At 39.2% G+C, this 16,517-nt stretch overlaps 1 protein-coding gene across 1 annotated transcript in view; it reads right to left on the bottom strand.

Moving 5' to 3' along the window:
- Positions 1 to 488: 488 nt before the first annotated feature.
- Positions 489 to 16,517, bottom strand: part of MGAM2 (maltase-glucoamylase 2 (putative)) — a 102,928-nt gene continuing 86,899 nt past the window's right edge. The window contains exons 46-48 of the mRNA XM_035723415.1: positions 10,052 to 10,101; positions 5,991 to 6,164; positions 489 to 4,659 (exon numbers count right to left, since the gene is read on the bottom strand). Of these exons, the coding sequence (XP_035579308.1) occupies positions 2,152 to 4,659; positions 5,991 to 6,164; positions 10,052 to 10,101 (2,732 nt within the window). The 3' untranslated portion in view covers positions 489 to 2,151. The remainder of the gene's footprint in view (positions 4,660 to 5,990; positions 6,165 to 10,051; positions 10,102 to 16,517) is intronic.

The following is a 16,517-nucleotide window of genomic DNA, read 5'->3' as shown; positions in this document are numbered from 1 at the left end:
TGGCGGTAGGTCAGAAGGCTGTGCAGATGTGTTCACAGGAGAGGGTGTGTGTAGTTAGAACCATAGGGCACAGATGCTGGAGTTCCCAAGTGCTGGGAAAGTTCATAATGTATTTGACTATGGAAGTGATCCTCAAACTCTTTGTGGTTTCAAAAACACTTTCTTTACATGGGTGCCTCGGTGTCTCAGTCGAGTGTTCCAGCTCTTGATTTCGGCTCAGGTCATGATCTCAGCATCATGGGATCGAGCCATGAGTTGGGCTCCGTGCTCAGTTTGGAGTCTGCTTGTCCCTCTCCCACTCTTCCTTCCTCCCCCTGTTCATGTTTTCTCTCTCTCTCTCTCTCTCAAATAAATAAATAAAATATTTTTTTAAAAAGCCCTTCGCATTCAAATTTAGTGAAGATCCTGTGCTTTGTTTAGGTGGCTTATATCTGCTAATATGTGCTTTCAAACTTAAACTTGAGTCATTTGTAAAATACCTTGTAAAATATTTATTTTTTTCTATTCATTAAAAATAACAACATATCAACTGCATGTTCACATAAATAATACATTTTTATAAAAAAACAAATGTATTCTCAAAGCATACAATAGTGAAAAGAATGATATTTTATATTTTGTAAATCTGTTTAATGCCTATCTTAATAGAAACAGCTCGATCCTTGTATCTGTTTCTATATTCATCTATTGTGACACTACACAGCATACTGTCTCTGGAAAATGCCACTGTCTACTAATAGAGAACGAGAGTAAAAAAGGAAAAGAAAAGCATAGCATTATGAAAACAGATTTGACCTTGTGAACCCCAGAAAGAGTTCTGTGGCCTCCCATGGGTCTCCAAACTACATTTTGAGAATACTGTCCTAGGATTAAGCCTTCAATAGCATTCAAGTGGCTATATTTCATTATGACCATGAGCCTATTTATGGGGTCTGGCTGATCTAAGAAAGTAACAGACCAAGGATAAATAGTAAATTTGGATATGAAAGACCAAGAACATGCTGAAAGTCCTAACACAGAAGGGAAGTTCACAGTGAAGTAATAATGGAAAAGCTGGTAGATAAGAGAAAAAGTAAACAAGATTACAATCATTTAAAAGTAAACAAGAACCCTGATCCTGGAGCAGAGACTATCTCCCCTAAGCCATATCTTTAAATATTCCTCTCCATCTGGGTGATTTCTGGTCCACAGAAGAGTTGGAGCTTTGTAAGTGAATCCAGTCATTCAGGGTAACAGCAAGGGCCTAAGATTATCTCCTAAGTAAAATTAACTGTAATTTCCTGGGAGTGCATTTAATGTCTGTAAATAAAAGTACTTATCAAATTTACAGTAAGAGTATTAGTAGTAGTGGTTGCAAAGTTTAGGAAGTTATGTTTTTAACATCTATAATCACATTTTTATTTCCTATGATAGTAAAAGTAACATCTAATATCTTTAATTTAATGATTTTAGTTCCTGGAGTCCAAGTATGTACAAGATCTACAATGGTAGCACTTTCCGTATCTATGGTTACAGCTAGGATTGCTTTAGAAGTGATAATACTTTCAGGATGTGTAATAGTGAATTGCTATATTGGTAGCCATGGTATGTGGAAAAGTCCATAGGAAAATAAGGCATGATTGTTAACATTACTAATTAAATAATTACTATGATATTAACAACTGTTGCTATAGTGGCCATGTGAGTGCCACATAGCACCAGTGTTCTCAGTTATGGTTTCATGTCCTGTAACCCAAGAACAAGTCAGGTTACTTCAATAACTACATCTAAAGCAATAGTATTTACAGAGCCTAATATATTATCTGAGATACCAAAATCATCTGTGAAGTCTCTAGCAAGGATATATAAAATATCTACAGTTTAATCGATAGGGCTGTAGGGGTTATAATTTTTAAAATAGCAGTATATATTCTGGATGCTGAAGAAGTATCCACAGCTTCTTTAATTACACTTATAAAAGTAGTCATGGATGCATCTTTAAACATATCTGCCATGTCTACAGTGTTTCGAGTAGCCATATCTATATAAACTAGTGTTAATATCTATGAAAACTTATGTGGCTTAAGATTATGTATCTTTAATTGATTTTTTATATCTTTAATAGTTGTTTTAAAGAGATGTCTGTAGTAATTATCCTGCTTTGAGTAGTAATCATGGAACTAGAGTAGCATTTTTGACATTTGCAATATAAGTTGATATGGTAGCAGAAGCATTCATTGTTGTTCTCTCAAGAATGGTAGTATTTAGAGCATATGTGGTAGTATTTATAATATCGGTGGTAGCATTAGTTGCAATAAGAGGTAAATGACTGACTGTAGAGTTTGTTGTTACCTGATAGTGAGTTGCTGTGTCTAAAAGAGAGGTCATTAAAGTAGTAACTAATGCTATTGTGGTATTTGGAATAGAAACATGTGTGGTGTTACCTGGAACAGTGCTAGAGTTATCTGCATTGGTAATATTTACTGCATTCCCTGTACTATTTCCGGTATTGGTGATGGGGACAGCTGTGGTATTCGTGCTAGTAGTGTAAATATCTGTAGAAGGAGTAGACGTTGTAGGAATAGTATTACTAGTACTATTACCACCAGATATTGTAGGGAAAGGAGAGCCGGTAATAGGAGTATGGTTGCCAGTGCTAACAACATCAGCACTTATAGAAGTGGTTACCATAGCAACAGTAGTGTTCATAGCATGAGTACTTACAGAAAAAGTAGTCATAATAGGAAAACTATTGCTAGTACTATCAGCACTACTATTTGTAGAAGGAGTAGTTGTAATTGGAACAGCATTATTGGTGCTAGTACTATCAGTGCTTGTTGGAGAAAGAGTAGCGGCAGTTCGAACAGTAGTATTGGTGCTAGCATCAGTATTACTTGTTGGGAAAGGAGTGGTTATGATAGGAAGAGTAGTACTAGTGCTAGCAGTACTTATAGGGGAAAGCACAGTGGTATTAGTAACAGCAGTACTAGTTGTAACTTCAATAGTGCTTGCTGGGAAGGGAGTGCTTGTGATAGGAAGGGTAGTACTAGTGCTAGCAGTAGGGGTACTTATATGGGATGGTGTAGTGGTACTACGAACAGTAGCACTACTTGTAACTTCAGTAGCACTTGTTGGGAAAGGAGTGCTTGTGATAGGAAGGGTAGTACTAGTGCTAGCAGTAGGGGTACTTATATGGGATGGTGTAGTGGTACTAGGAACAGTAGCACTACTTGTAACTTCAGTAGCACTTGTTGGGAAAGGAGTGCCTGTGATAAGAAGAGTACTAGCACTAGCAGTAGTGCCTGTGGGGGAAGGCGTAGTGGTATCAGGAACAGTAGTGCTACTTGTAACTCCAGTAGTACCTGTTGGGAAAGGAGTACTTGTGATAGGAAGAGTACTACTGCTAACAATAGTACTTGTGGGGGTAGGTGTAGTGGTATTAGGAACAGTAGTAGTAGAGGTAACTCCAGTAGTACCTGTTGGGAAAGGAGTACTTGTGATAGGAAGAGTACTACTGCTAACAATAGTACTTGTGGGGGTAGGTGTAGTGGTATTAGGAACAGTAGTAGTAGAGGTAACTCCAGTAGTACCTGTTGGGAAAGGAGTACTTGTGATAGGAAGGGTACTACTACTAACAATGGTACTTGTGGGGGTAGGTGTCGTGGTATTAGGAACAGTAGTACTAGAGGTAACTCCAGTAGTACCTGTTGGGAAAGGAGTACTTGTGATAGGAAGAGTACTACTGCTAACAATAGTACTTGTGGGGGTAGGTGTAGTGGTATTAGGAACAGTAGTAGTAGAGGTAACTCCAGTAGTACCTGTTGGGAAAGGAGTACTTGTGATAGGAAGAGTACTACTGCTAACAATAGTACTTGTGGGGGTAGGTGTAGTGGTATTAGGAACAGTAGTACTAGTGGTAACGTCAACAGTACTTGTTGGGAAAGGAGTACTTGTGATAGGAAGGGTACTACTACTAACAATGGTACTTGTGGGGGTAGGTGTCGTGGTATTAGGAACAGTAGTACTAGAGGTAACTCCAGTAGTACCTGTTGGGAAAGGAGTACTTGTGATAGGAAGAGTACTACTGCTAACAATAGTACTTGTGGGGGTAGGTGTAGTGGTATTAGGAACAGTAGTAGTAGAGGTAACTCCAGTAGTACCTGTTGGGAAAGGAGTACTTGTGATAGGAAGAGTACTACTGCTAACAATAGTACTTGTGGGGGTAGGTGTAGTGGTATTAGGAACAGTAGTACTAGTGGTAACGTCAACAGTACTTGTTGGGAAAGGAGTACTTGTGATAGGAAGGGTACTACTACTAACAATGGTACTTGTGGGGGTAGGTGTCGTGGTATTAGGAACAGCAGTACTAGTTGTAATGTCAATAGTACTTGTTGGGAAAGGTGTAGTGGTATTACGGCCTGTAGTACTAGTTGTAACTTCAGTAGCGCTTGTTGAGAAAGCAGTGGTTGGAATAGGAAGAGTGGTACTAGTATAAGCAGAAATAGTGATAACAGTCTCAAAAGTGGTAGCCTTAGTAGGAACTGTAGAAGGATGTAGAGAACTTGTTGGGAAGGTACTTGTCATAGGTGTAGTAGAAACTATAGGGCCACCGTATATCCAAGTAACCTCAGTTAGCTTTTCTAGGCTAATAATCTTGTCAGTCAGTTGAATAGTCAGCGTCTGCCAGAAAAGAAGAGATAAAGTTGGTATTTGAGAACTTCTTAAACATCACATTTAAGTCATTTTCAAATTACAATTTAACGAAAACCACTGTATTCATTCTTTTCCAGAGAGTAGTAAAAGGATATAAAGATTCCTTTTCAGGTCACTGACTCCAGGCAGATAAATAGGGGGATATGTTGTGTGCATGACCCCTGTGCTGGAAATCTGTCTTTCCACTTCATTAGGTCATACCACATTGCTTGCAAGTATTTGCAGCTTTGATTAAGCATTGATAACCAACACCTATAAAAATCTCTTTGCCTTGCCACTAGATTTTAACCGTCCTCAGGGCGATGTGGTTTCATGTTTTTAACAACCCCAACGTGTAGTATAGTGCGGGGCATATAATAGGCATCTGATATGCTACAAAGTTTCCTACAAAGAAGTTCTGCATCAGTCTTAACTGGAAGTAATTACTTGCAGAGGGTGGTCTTGAGCTCAATAGTCCAGGAAAAATGTGTTCAAGTAGAGAACTAGAAAGGACTAGAGAGAGAAAAGCTATCTGATTGTTCAGAGGGTCATTTTCCAAAATCCAAATATCAGCAGAGCAGGCACTCTTTCACTGCTTGGAAGACAGGAACTATACTTGCCCATTTTCACTTTGCTAAATGACCCCCTACAGGTCACTGGATCATACTTAGGACAGGTCTAGTGTTCTAAAGTGGGATATTTTTCCCTCTGTGGTTACTCTTGGTAACTCTACTGGTAATTTGTCTTCCACGTAGGTGGCTCCAAATGCAGACCCTGCCAGAAGGTCTAGTAGGGTCTGCTATTTATCACTCTGTTTTGTTAACCAAATAATTTTATCTCGCATCACAGGTGGGACATATTCATTTTGATGATTACTACAGTTGACTGCCAATTTTCACCAACCTATAAGATCTATCAGTTTGACCAGGGACATGAGTAATTTCAGGGAGGAGGGAGAAAATCTTCAACAAGTTTAGGGGATCACACTTTCATTTTAGCCTCCGCCGCAGAAGCAAATAAGTTTTGTTATGCTAGCCTGAGAGACTAACCTCACTTAACACACTGAACCACTTCTGGGAAACACAGGGAAAAGATTTCCCCAGACCATTGATCATTGATCCCTGGACTACATTGGGAAGACCACTGAAGCTACACATTTTACAATAGGATTCAACACTCCCAACTTTTCAGGAACATACTATTGCATGTATCTTTATAACCTTTCAAATATAAGCAAGTAAAAGAATGAAAATAAAAGTGGTGATAACTTTGCAGAATAATAAAATTAATTTATGATATAACATTCCTTTGAGACATACCTGATTATAAGGATCACTCTTGAAATTCATCTCCATGATTTGCTGGTTGTCATAGGTGAAAGTGACTTGTGTCACAAAAGTAGAGCTTATTCCCCAGATTTTAATATATCCAACTTTCAGTGGATTCAAGTCACTCAAATACTTATTGTGTTTGACCTGGATTTGCAGTAGATTCTATAAAGAACATTTAAAGAGAAAAAATACATAATACATCTGTTGAGAGACTGTATTTCACATTAAAGTACTAAGAAACCTCAAATTACTATTGTTGTGCTGGTTTGCTGTTTTATTCTTAAACACTTCATGAAGATACACTTCCTGAGTCCCTGCTATGATAAACTTGATAATGCCAACATAATGAAAGTTATTTTATCTATATTGTTACTAATTCTTACAAGGATTTTGAAAAGTAAGTATCATTATCTTAGTTTTACAGATGAGGAAATTGAGGCTCTGGGAGTAAAGGGAGTAGCTAAATGACACAGATATGGGTGGAATCATGATGTGCTATGTGCATAGCTCTGTATGGGTTAACACAGCATGAACAAAGAATCCCGGCAAACGGCCCCAAGACTAAGGATAGTCTGCAATAAATATAGGACTGGATTAAATCATGAACTGTTTAAGTATCAACACAAGGGTTAAACTAATGTGAGGTTAAGTCATGAAGTAGTACGTGATTAAGGCCTAAATGAAAATCACAGGGAATATTTGTTATGGATGGTAAGAGAAAGGAGAAATCACCACGGAATGGGGGGGCTCAAAAAAGGACTTAGGAAGGCCATGGAACTTTAGGAAGCCTGGAAGGTGGATGGATTTAGAAAGGTGAAATGAAAGAGGAAGGGGCTGGAGGCAGGGTCGCGTGGAAGAAAATCATCCTCATTGAGTGCAAAAGCTATGGTAGCTCACACTGAGCAAACGAAATAAGACTGGTTAAGATGTAAAATAGGATGAGGAAGATTTTATGCAATGAATCAAAGAGATAGTTGCAGTAGAGTGACACTATAAACTCCTTGACTCTCATGGCAACAGGAGAAAGAAAAAAGAAATCTGTTCAGCTGGCTTTATGGAGAATTTAATAAGCTTTGAGACTGACTGCACAAGCAGAATCAAGGGAAAGTGAAGAAAAAGGGATATAACTTCAAGTAAATAGGTGTGCCGAAGCTAGCGCTTATTGATTTGGGAGAGCCTACTGTTAAATTGCCTGAAATTCTGCAAGCCAGGTGATAGCTTGAAATTAGCTAAAATGGTGGAAGTACTTACATCACAGGAATTAGCAAATGCTACAAATGAACTCCACACTCCTATTACCCCATACCAGCCAGCACACCATTGATAATTGCCCCATGGAAAGTTAGAAGCTTTCTTTCATGTTAAGCCTCTGATCCTTAGAAAGAAATGCCACCAAATATCGCATAGAAATAAGAATTCACTTATCACTTCTTTGGAATAAGAGAAGAATGAAATTTTAGAGTTAGGAAGTATTTAAGGGAAATGTAATGTTTTATAATAAATAAACACAGCTTAAACAAGGGAAGTGCATTCCCTAGGTTAAATAACTAGTTAGTATGACCAGAACTGAGATCCAGGACTTCTAAATCAACAGTTTCATTAAAAAAACATTTTGAGAGGAAAAATATGTAGTCTTCAATTCAACTTTTCTTAAATTAAGAACAGAGAATTTACACATTTAATTAGTATACAAAGTCTTGCATTTAGTTTCAAAAAGGCAGCTGCAGGATGGAGAGAGCATGATCTGACAATCATATCTATGAGGATAATTTAAAAGTTTTAATTGACCACGAGATTTATAATATGTGATACATATGTTTAAAAAATTAACACAGTGTGAGGCAATAACAGTAAGAAAATAGACTATAGCAAAAAGAGGTCATAGTTAGGTAATGAACTGTTTATTGTTTTATGTCACTGATGTTTTGAGGTTGCCTGTTCTGCAGTATAAAGTTCATGCCATCCTACAGAAGTATATGGCAAGCCACATATGTGATTTTAAATCTTCTTATAGCCACATTTTTTAAAAGTAAAAGGAAACAGGAGAAATTGATTTGAAAATACATTCTATTTAACCCAACATATCCAAAATATTATTTTAACATGTATTCAATATATAAATATTAATGGGGTATTTTACAATCTTTCAAATATTTCAGATTAGGCTAGTCACATTTCCAGTGCTCAGAATTCACACGGGGTCCCTGGGTGGCTCAGTCAGTTAAGCATCCAACTCATAATTTCAGCTTAGGTCATGATCTCAGAGTCATGAGATAGAGCCCCACACAGGCCTCCACACTGCACTGGGTATGGAGCCTGCTTAAGATTCTCTCCCTCTGCCCTCCCCCCAACTCCACTTGCACTTGAACGTGCATGCGCTCTCTCTCTCTCTCTCTCTCAAAAAAAAAAAATGTCACATGTGGCTAGTAGCTATCATACTGCATAATGCAACTCTAAGATATTCTTTAAATCCTGGGTGCCATGTTTTAAGAGGAATCTAGACTAACTGTGTTCCAAGCAGAACAATCAGATCTGTTTAAACACAAAACAGAGGAAGTGTGAAGTTAGCCGGCAGTTGTATAATTCCGAAAGAAGACAGAAAGTATATATAACAGACATCTTCAAATAACTGAAGCACTGTTATGTAGAGAAGACAATAGATTTCTGTTATGCTATTTCTTAAATGCAAAATTATAGAGAAGCAAATTCCAGGTTTGACATAGAATGATCCTCCTACTCTAATGAGAATGATATAGGTTATCTCTGGAGTCATTTAACATGCCTGGTAGATTGGTTGTCTTATTTTCTCCAGTTATTCACTCCTCCCTATTCATGCCCTTTTCCATGTGATTTTGGCAATGCCCTCCCTCTCTGGATGGGGCATTCTATCCCACCTTTGTCTTTGGGCTTGGCCACTTGACTTTCCCTTGCTAATAGGATGTTAGTCAACTTGCTGCAAACTGGAGATTTTAAAAAAGTGCTCAAGCATTTCCACTTCTGTTTTTGCCCTCTAACAGTCATAAAAAAGGTTCTGCCCAGAGCTGTCCATAAAGCAATCTTAGATCATATTAACATAAGGACTGGCTTGCAAAATTCCAGGCAACTTAAGAGTAGGCTTTCCCAGGGGAGCCTGGGTGGCTCAATCGTTAAGTGTCTGCTTTCAGCTCAGGTCATGATCCCAGGGTCCTGGGATCGAGCCCTGCATTGGTCTCCTTGCTCAGCAGGGAGCCTGCTTCTCCCTCTCCCTCTCCCTCTTCTTCTATGTGTGTGTGCCTTCTCACTCTCTCTCTCTAATAAATAAGTCTTTAAAAAAATAAAACCAAAATAGTAGGCTTTCCCAAATCAATAAGAGCTAGCTCCAGCACAGCCATTTACTTCAAGTTATATCCTCTTGTTCATTTTCCCTTGATTCTGCTTGCAATCAGTCTCAAAATCTTGTTAATTTTCCATACTGCCAATTGAACATATTTCTTTTTCTTAGATAGTTGAGGAGCCAGCTGACAGGTGTGTGAGTGAGTACAGCCAGGATCATCCAAGCAGCCAAACAGTCCCATGACTGATTGCAAGCCAGCCAAGATCAGCCAAGTCCAGCTCAGACCCTCTGAACACTACAAACTCATAGGCTAAATAATTTATTTAGTGTTTAAATTATTTATTTATTGTTACAGCTGCTGAAGTTTTGAGGTTGTTTCTTATACACCGTTGTTGTGCAAAAGATAACTGATCTAGCATTATCCTGCAAAATATTATCAGCCAGAAAATGATGTCTCATCCCCAGAAAACATGTCATACATTTAAAGACTCATTTTTTCACCAGCATTATATGAATTAAAAGTTTCTTCTTATAAAACTGATGGTATACTGGATAATTGTCAAAATAAGGACTGTTTCTTCCTGATATTGATGTCAACAGACCTAATTTATAAGTGTAAAGGAAGGAAGTTCCTCCTATTAAGATGTAGGATATTATTTTGATACAGTTAACTGATAATGTTTCATCTGTAGCTAACTGGGAATGGATTTATAAAAATTCAATAAAATACTCTTACCTGAGTTGCTATAAAGTTTGCCAAGAAATAGTTTCCATTTTCATAGGTATCTGTAAGCAAAAAAAAAAAAAAAAAAAGAATAAGCAATTACTCATTACTTCAACTATAGCAGATAATCTTGTATATAGTCAAAGGGGTCACAATTACTGATCAGGATAATCATGAGCTCTCTGAGGAACATTAAGGATAGTAGCCAAGGGACTCTCACTCCAGGGTAGTATGGGGATGTGCATATGGAAGAGGGTATTTCAAGTGAGGATCAAGTGGTTGTAAAACCAGAAGATCTTGGTTGAACTAAAGATAGATACCCCAGATGAGGAAATGTGGAGGCTACTGACTGGTTTCTTCTGTGCCAACCTAACAAGCACATAACCATGAGAGTTGACATGACCATGATGATAAAGGTTCAAAGCAGAGGAGAGTGGTTAGGAATTCAGGCTCAAGTCAGATTGATATGGATTCAAATCCCTGCTCCTACAATTAATAGTTGTGCAAACTCCAGCAATTAACATTTTAGCATCTGTAAAATGGAGATAGTAGCACCGAGCTCATGGTATGCTGCATGAGCAGAGTAAGTACTCAAAATGTATACTTCACTATCATAAGCAAAGTCATCATCATCTTCACCTTCGTGATTATTCTCTTAGATCATCCTATCACAGTGATCTAGTTCCCAAGCTCTCCTGCCTCTACATAACTTACTCCATCAGTTCTTCCCCAGACCCTCTTTGCTCCTCTAGGCTCCAATTATGCTCCAGAACACTCCGTTCTGACAAACCCTTTGCTTGGCTCTCTCTATAGCAAGCAATCACATCTTTTTAGTGCCATATTGTCTCAAAAAAAGGTAGCCTCTGCTTCTTATGTCTGTGGACTCAACTCATAATTCAATCCTACATCTCCTATATTTCAGTTCCTATGTTTCCTTTTTTCACTGAATCTGATCTTTTCAAAGTCACCAGTGACACAATATATTAAATCTAAATATCTCTTCATTATATGCAGGTGTTTTAGGCCTCTTTCCCCACACATCTCTTCCTTGAAATAATCCTTAGTAGATGTCTACTTTACTCATTCTTCTCATGTAGCTTCTATAATTCTTATTTCTTAAAAGTCAGTTCCATTTCATGTTCTGTTCTTGCCCTTATCAACATTCCATCTCTTACCAATATTCCAACATATTCTCTCCTTGAGCCAATTAATCCTCTTCTTTCTTTTCTATAAATTACCTCTACTCTTGAAGAAATAATTATAAAACCTATATTTTTTAAAATTTAGCCTTGGCTAGAAAATGTGACCTAAGCAAATGCTTATAGACTCTTTTAGCAGTTTGAATGAAGAATTTTTAAAGAATGGAATTTTGTTAATAAGGTGATCTAAGATTATCCTTGAGCTAGCTATTAAATCTCCTTATGTAAGGAAAAATTTAACAAATAGTTAAAAACTTACTAACAGAATATTTAAGTTAAAGCTATACTTTCACTGTGTCCTGGTGTTTTAAATTTTGAATTTCTAAGTCTGTTGGTGAAATGGAGCAAAGAGCTCCTTTGTGTAAAAGTTTTAAAAAAAGTATAAAAATTTTAAAACTTTCAGGGACTATTGATTTTTAACCTTGAGACTAAGACATTTGTTGAAGGAAACTAAAATTTTATAGAAAAGTGTTTTCTCCTTAAATTTTTGAAATATATTGCTCACAGGGAGCTGATTTTTAACACCACACTAACTGTGGTGTTATTAACCCACTATGACATCAATCATCTAGTTCTAATTAGCTCAGGCTATATAAAAGGACTCTAGATTCCCTTAAAACATTGGTTCTCAAACAGCAGTGATTTTGCTGGTGGGACTTTTGGCAATATCTAGAAACACATTTGATCGTTACCTCTTGGGGCTGGGGAGAGTGCTTTTGGCATTTGGGGGTGTGGCTAAACATCTTGTAAATAACAGTCCAACCACCACCAGCAACAAAGAATTATCTAGCCCAAATTGTCAGTACTATCAATCATATGTCTGATGAGGGACTTGTATCCAGAAGATATAAAAACACTTACAATTCAATAATAAAAAGATAATCTAATGTAAAAATTGACACAGTTTGTGAATAGACGTTTCTCCAAAGAAGATGTATGAATGGCCAGTAAGTACATGAAAAGATGTTCAATGCAATTAGTTATCAGGGAAACACAAATCAATCGAAGCTACAATGGTATATTACTTCACACCCACCAGGATGACTACTCAAAAAGATGATAGTGTTGACAAGGATGTGGGGACACTGGACCCCACATGCACCGCTGAAGGAATGTAAAACGGTGCAGCCTCCTTATAAAAGAATCTGGGAGTTCCCATAAAAGTAAACATAGAGTGGGCACCGCTCGGGTGGGGACGGGGGCGGGGGCTGCGGCGGCGCGGGACGCGGGCGCGGACGACTGGATCGCGGCGAGGGGCGCGCGGGGCCGCGGAGAGGGTGAGACGGCCGCTTGTCGCAGTGGGGCCGGCCGGAAGGTCGCCCGGGGCCGCGGGGCGTCTCGGGGCCTCTCGGGGCCGGGTCCCAGACACCTGCCGCTAACCCGACTGCTTTGTTCCCTGCAGGCCTCCGGTCGGGACGCTGACGGCACTCACCCGGGGTGCCGCGGAGAAACGCCGTGCGTTGCGGCGGCATCGGTGCCCCGGCCACGTTAGAATTTAAATCTGTTGTTTGGGGCACCCTGACGCTGAGGCTCTTAGAAGACTGGTGCAGGGGGATGGAGGTGAACCCTCGGAAAGCGCTGTTGGTTGCCGGCATCCCCGCGACCTGCACTGTGGCAGAAATCGGGGAGGCTCCGCGGGCAGGTTTGGCGCCGATGGGCGGGTACAGACCGCTCCGGAAGGTGTTCCGGCGGGATGAGAACAGGAATGTAGCCTTAGTAGGGCTGACTGAGGAGACGGCTCTTGCTCTAGTCCCTGAGGAGCTCCCCGGAAAAGGGGGTGTCTGGAGAGTGATCTTTAAGCCCCCAGACCTGAATAATGAATTTTTAAGCAGATTAAATGAATTCTTAGAGGGAGAGGGCACAACGTTGGGGGAGTTGACCGGAGCTCTTGGATATGGAAACGACCCTTTTGACCTAGGCCAGGACATGATCCCAGAAATACAGGCCCTATGTTGGCACAGGCATTAGAGGAGGCTCTTCGGCCCGCCCTGCGGTACCCGAAATACAAAAAGCTGAGAGTGTTCTCAGGCAGTGACCCTCCGGAACCAGAAGAATTTGAATCCTGGCTGTTTCATCCTACTCAGATGATGAAGACTTGGCGGGTGCCAGATGCAGAGAAAAGAAGAGGCTTGCTAGAGAGCCTTAGAGGCCCGGCATTTGATGTTATTCGTGTCCTCAAGATAAACAGTCCCTTCATTACAGTCGCTGAATGCCTGCAGGCTCTTGAGCAGGTATTTGGGGTTATTGATAATCCTAGGGAATTGCAGATCAAGTATCTGACCAGTTATCAGAAGGATGGAGAGAAATTGTCTGCTTATGTGCTGAGGTTGGAGCCTTTATTACAGAAACTGGTAGAGAGAGGAGCAGTTGAGAAAGATGTTGTGAATCAGGCCCCCCTACACCAAATCTTGGCTGGAGCAGTCCACAGAGCGCTTCGCAGGAAGCTTGCTCAGCCACAGGATGGCCCATCCGCTGGCTTATTGCAGCTACTGGCTACGGGGCGCTGATAAAGGACGAAGAGGCAGCTGAGGAGGGGGAGGTGGCCCTTCTCTGGGCAGGACTAGAAGGGCATTTCTCCTGAATCTTAGGCAACCAGGAAGCAGAGCATGAAGGTAGAACAGTCAGTGTACTCGTGATAGACATTAATCAGTCCCTTCCTTGTGCTGCCGAGGAGCTCATTCTGTACAGTTTTCTGTCTAAATCCTTCGTCATTTCTGTGCTATTAAATGTCTTCCAAATGTGTCACAGACTAGGACGGTTGTAGTTCTGCACTAGTATTTATATATTTAGATTTACTGCTGTGAATTTATCACACAAAATTGTACAGAGGGGCTATCGCTACACACATATGGTGCTCTGAGAAATGTCAGCTTATGTGATAACAGGTGCCAGGGTAGCCTGTCGGATGTGATGATGTATCATAGATGGTTTTTAGGTGTGTATTGCCCTACATTTATTATGAAGATATGAGCAGTGGTTAAGATACGAAGTTATTTTCTGTCTGAATCACAATTTTACTGATTCTGTGCAGTCAAAACGAGGCAGGATCAAATGCTGAGGTTGATAAGTTTGCAGCTATCACCTCTAACCCTGGGTTTCTGGTATGTGACATCAGAACATCTGGTTCTGAATGTCATTTTAATAGGTGTTATAAAATGATCTATGTGAACTTATAAAATAAAGGAATGCTAATACAATGAAGAAAAAAAAAGTAAACATAGAGTTACTATACAAAGGGGAAATTCCACTCCCTGGTGTGTACCCCAGAGAACTAAACAAATATGTTTATACAAAAAACTTGTACACAAATGTTCATAGCAGCATTTTTCCTAATGGTGAAAAAGTGGAAACAACCCAAACATCTCCTAGCAGAGAATTGGATATATAAAATGTGGTATATTCATACAATATCATACTAGTCAGCCATATTAAAGAAAGGAAGCACAAATACATGCTACAACTCAGTAGAACCTCAAAAATGTTACGCTAAGTGAAAGAAGGCAGTAATAAAAGGCCACATTTATTCCATTTATGTGACTCCATCTAATTCCATTCCTATGAAATATTTAGCATACATAGTTGCGTAGCGACAGAGTAGTAAACGCCTAGGGCTGCATCTCCTGGGGCTGGAGAGAATGGGGGCAGGGCAAGGGAGGATTGAGGGGTGATATCTAAAAGGTGGAGGGCTTATTTCGGGGATAAAGAAATTGTTGTAAAATTGTCTGTGTAACGGTTGCACAACTTGGCAAACATACTAAAACCAGTGAATTGTACACTTAAAATGGGTACCTTACATGGTGTGTGAACTGTATCTCAATAAACCCGTTATCAAAAAAGTTAAAGTCAGGCCCAACAACTAACAACAACAAAAAGGCATTTATTTTTTATAAAAATATATGTTAAAAAAACTCCTACCTGATTAATCTAAAAGATTAATCCAGTGTGATTTCTACTTGTCATAACACTTCCAGGCTTCTCACTCCTCTCTTCATCAGACTTTCTGTCATCACATCCATATTTGCAAATTGTGAGCCCCACCGGGAGACTCCATAGGCATCTCACATTTCAAGGGTGCAAAATTAATCTCCTTATCTCTCATCGTTCTCCAACCTGACTTTACTATTGTCCATGTTCCATGCCATGATAATGGAATTGCTTCCTGACCAATCACCCAGGCATGTAGTTGGCATGATCTGACAATGTAGTCTCCAGTCAACTTGGCAAAATGTCACTGACGCAATACAGTGTTGAATACCTTGGCATAGCCACTAACCCCTTTTGCTGCAATTTCTTGCTCACCAAACAAATCCCTGATCAAAATCTCATCCTTCACCTAGATTTAATTTAAGGAAAATATGTCCTTCCTAGTAGATGGGAACATTCTAGCTCATTAATAAATATAGTCCTTAAATTTAAAAATTGGCACGGTAGCTTATTGTTTTCTTACAAGGTGTAAGGCTGCAAATCTCTTAAAACCTAGTTTGGGTGGCTGGTTAACCTCCTTTCTTCTGGACTTTCTGTTGTCATATTAACCACACTGATGTAAATGTAGTATATCTTACCTAATAAATCTTATGATAAAGGCTTATACTGGAATTTTATTTACCTTGCATATTAATGACATATGCTACTCAGCATCCACGTGCCAGGAATGCTCTCTCTACATGAGATCATTTTGTCTGCATAAAGAGATCTACACGGTAAGTAGAGTTTTGTAGATGTTGAAGATGACCAAGTACTGACAAAGAGACGTTAAGCATCCTTCCAAAAGACATACAACCAGGAAATGACTGAAATGATATCTGAATCCAGAGCTCCAGGACGCCACTTGCCACACAATTCTCCGTGAATTTTACTTATCAGATTGAACTTTACAGAAATAATCGAAGACTAAGTTGAACTTTGAAAAAAGTAATCAAATTCTTTCATACCCCACCCTTAACCTGGTTCCACCTCTAAATGAGCAACCAAATCATTTGAAAAACAGCTCTTTAAAATGCCATATTCAATGAGTACAGGGTTATAATGCATTATCCATACACTGAGAAGAGAAAATTCAAGTACCATCTGCAATATTATCAAAAACTTAGAAATACTTAGGATGTACTTGACAAAATATGTGTAAGGCCCATGCACTGAAAATTATAAAACGCTCTGAGATAAAGAAGACCTAAGTAATTGAAAATGATAGACAGATGTCCCCAAACTGATTTATAGACTCAATGCAATAGCAGTCAAAATTCTAGCAACTTTTTTGTTAATTATTATTTGTTAAAATA

Source organism: Zalophus californianus, chromosome 12 (genome assembly GCF_009762305.2).
Source record: "Zalophus californianus isolate mZalCal1 chromosome 12, mZalCal1.pri.v2, whole genome shotgun sequence".
Lineage (NCBI taxonomy): Eukaryota > Metazoa > Chordata > Mammalia > Carnivora > Otariidae > Zalophus > Zalophus californianus.
The sequence above is the reverse complement of the archived record's forward strand: the minus strand, read 5'-3'. Positions and strand labels throughout refer to the sequence as shown.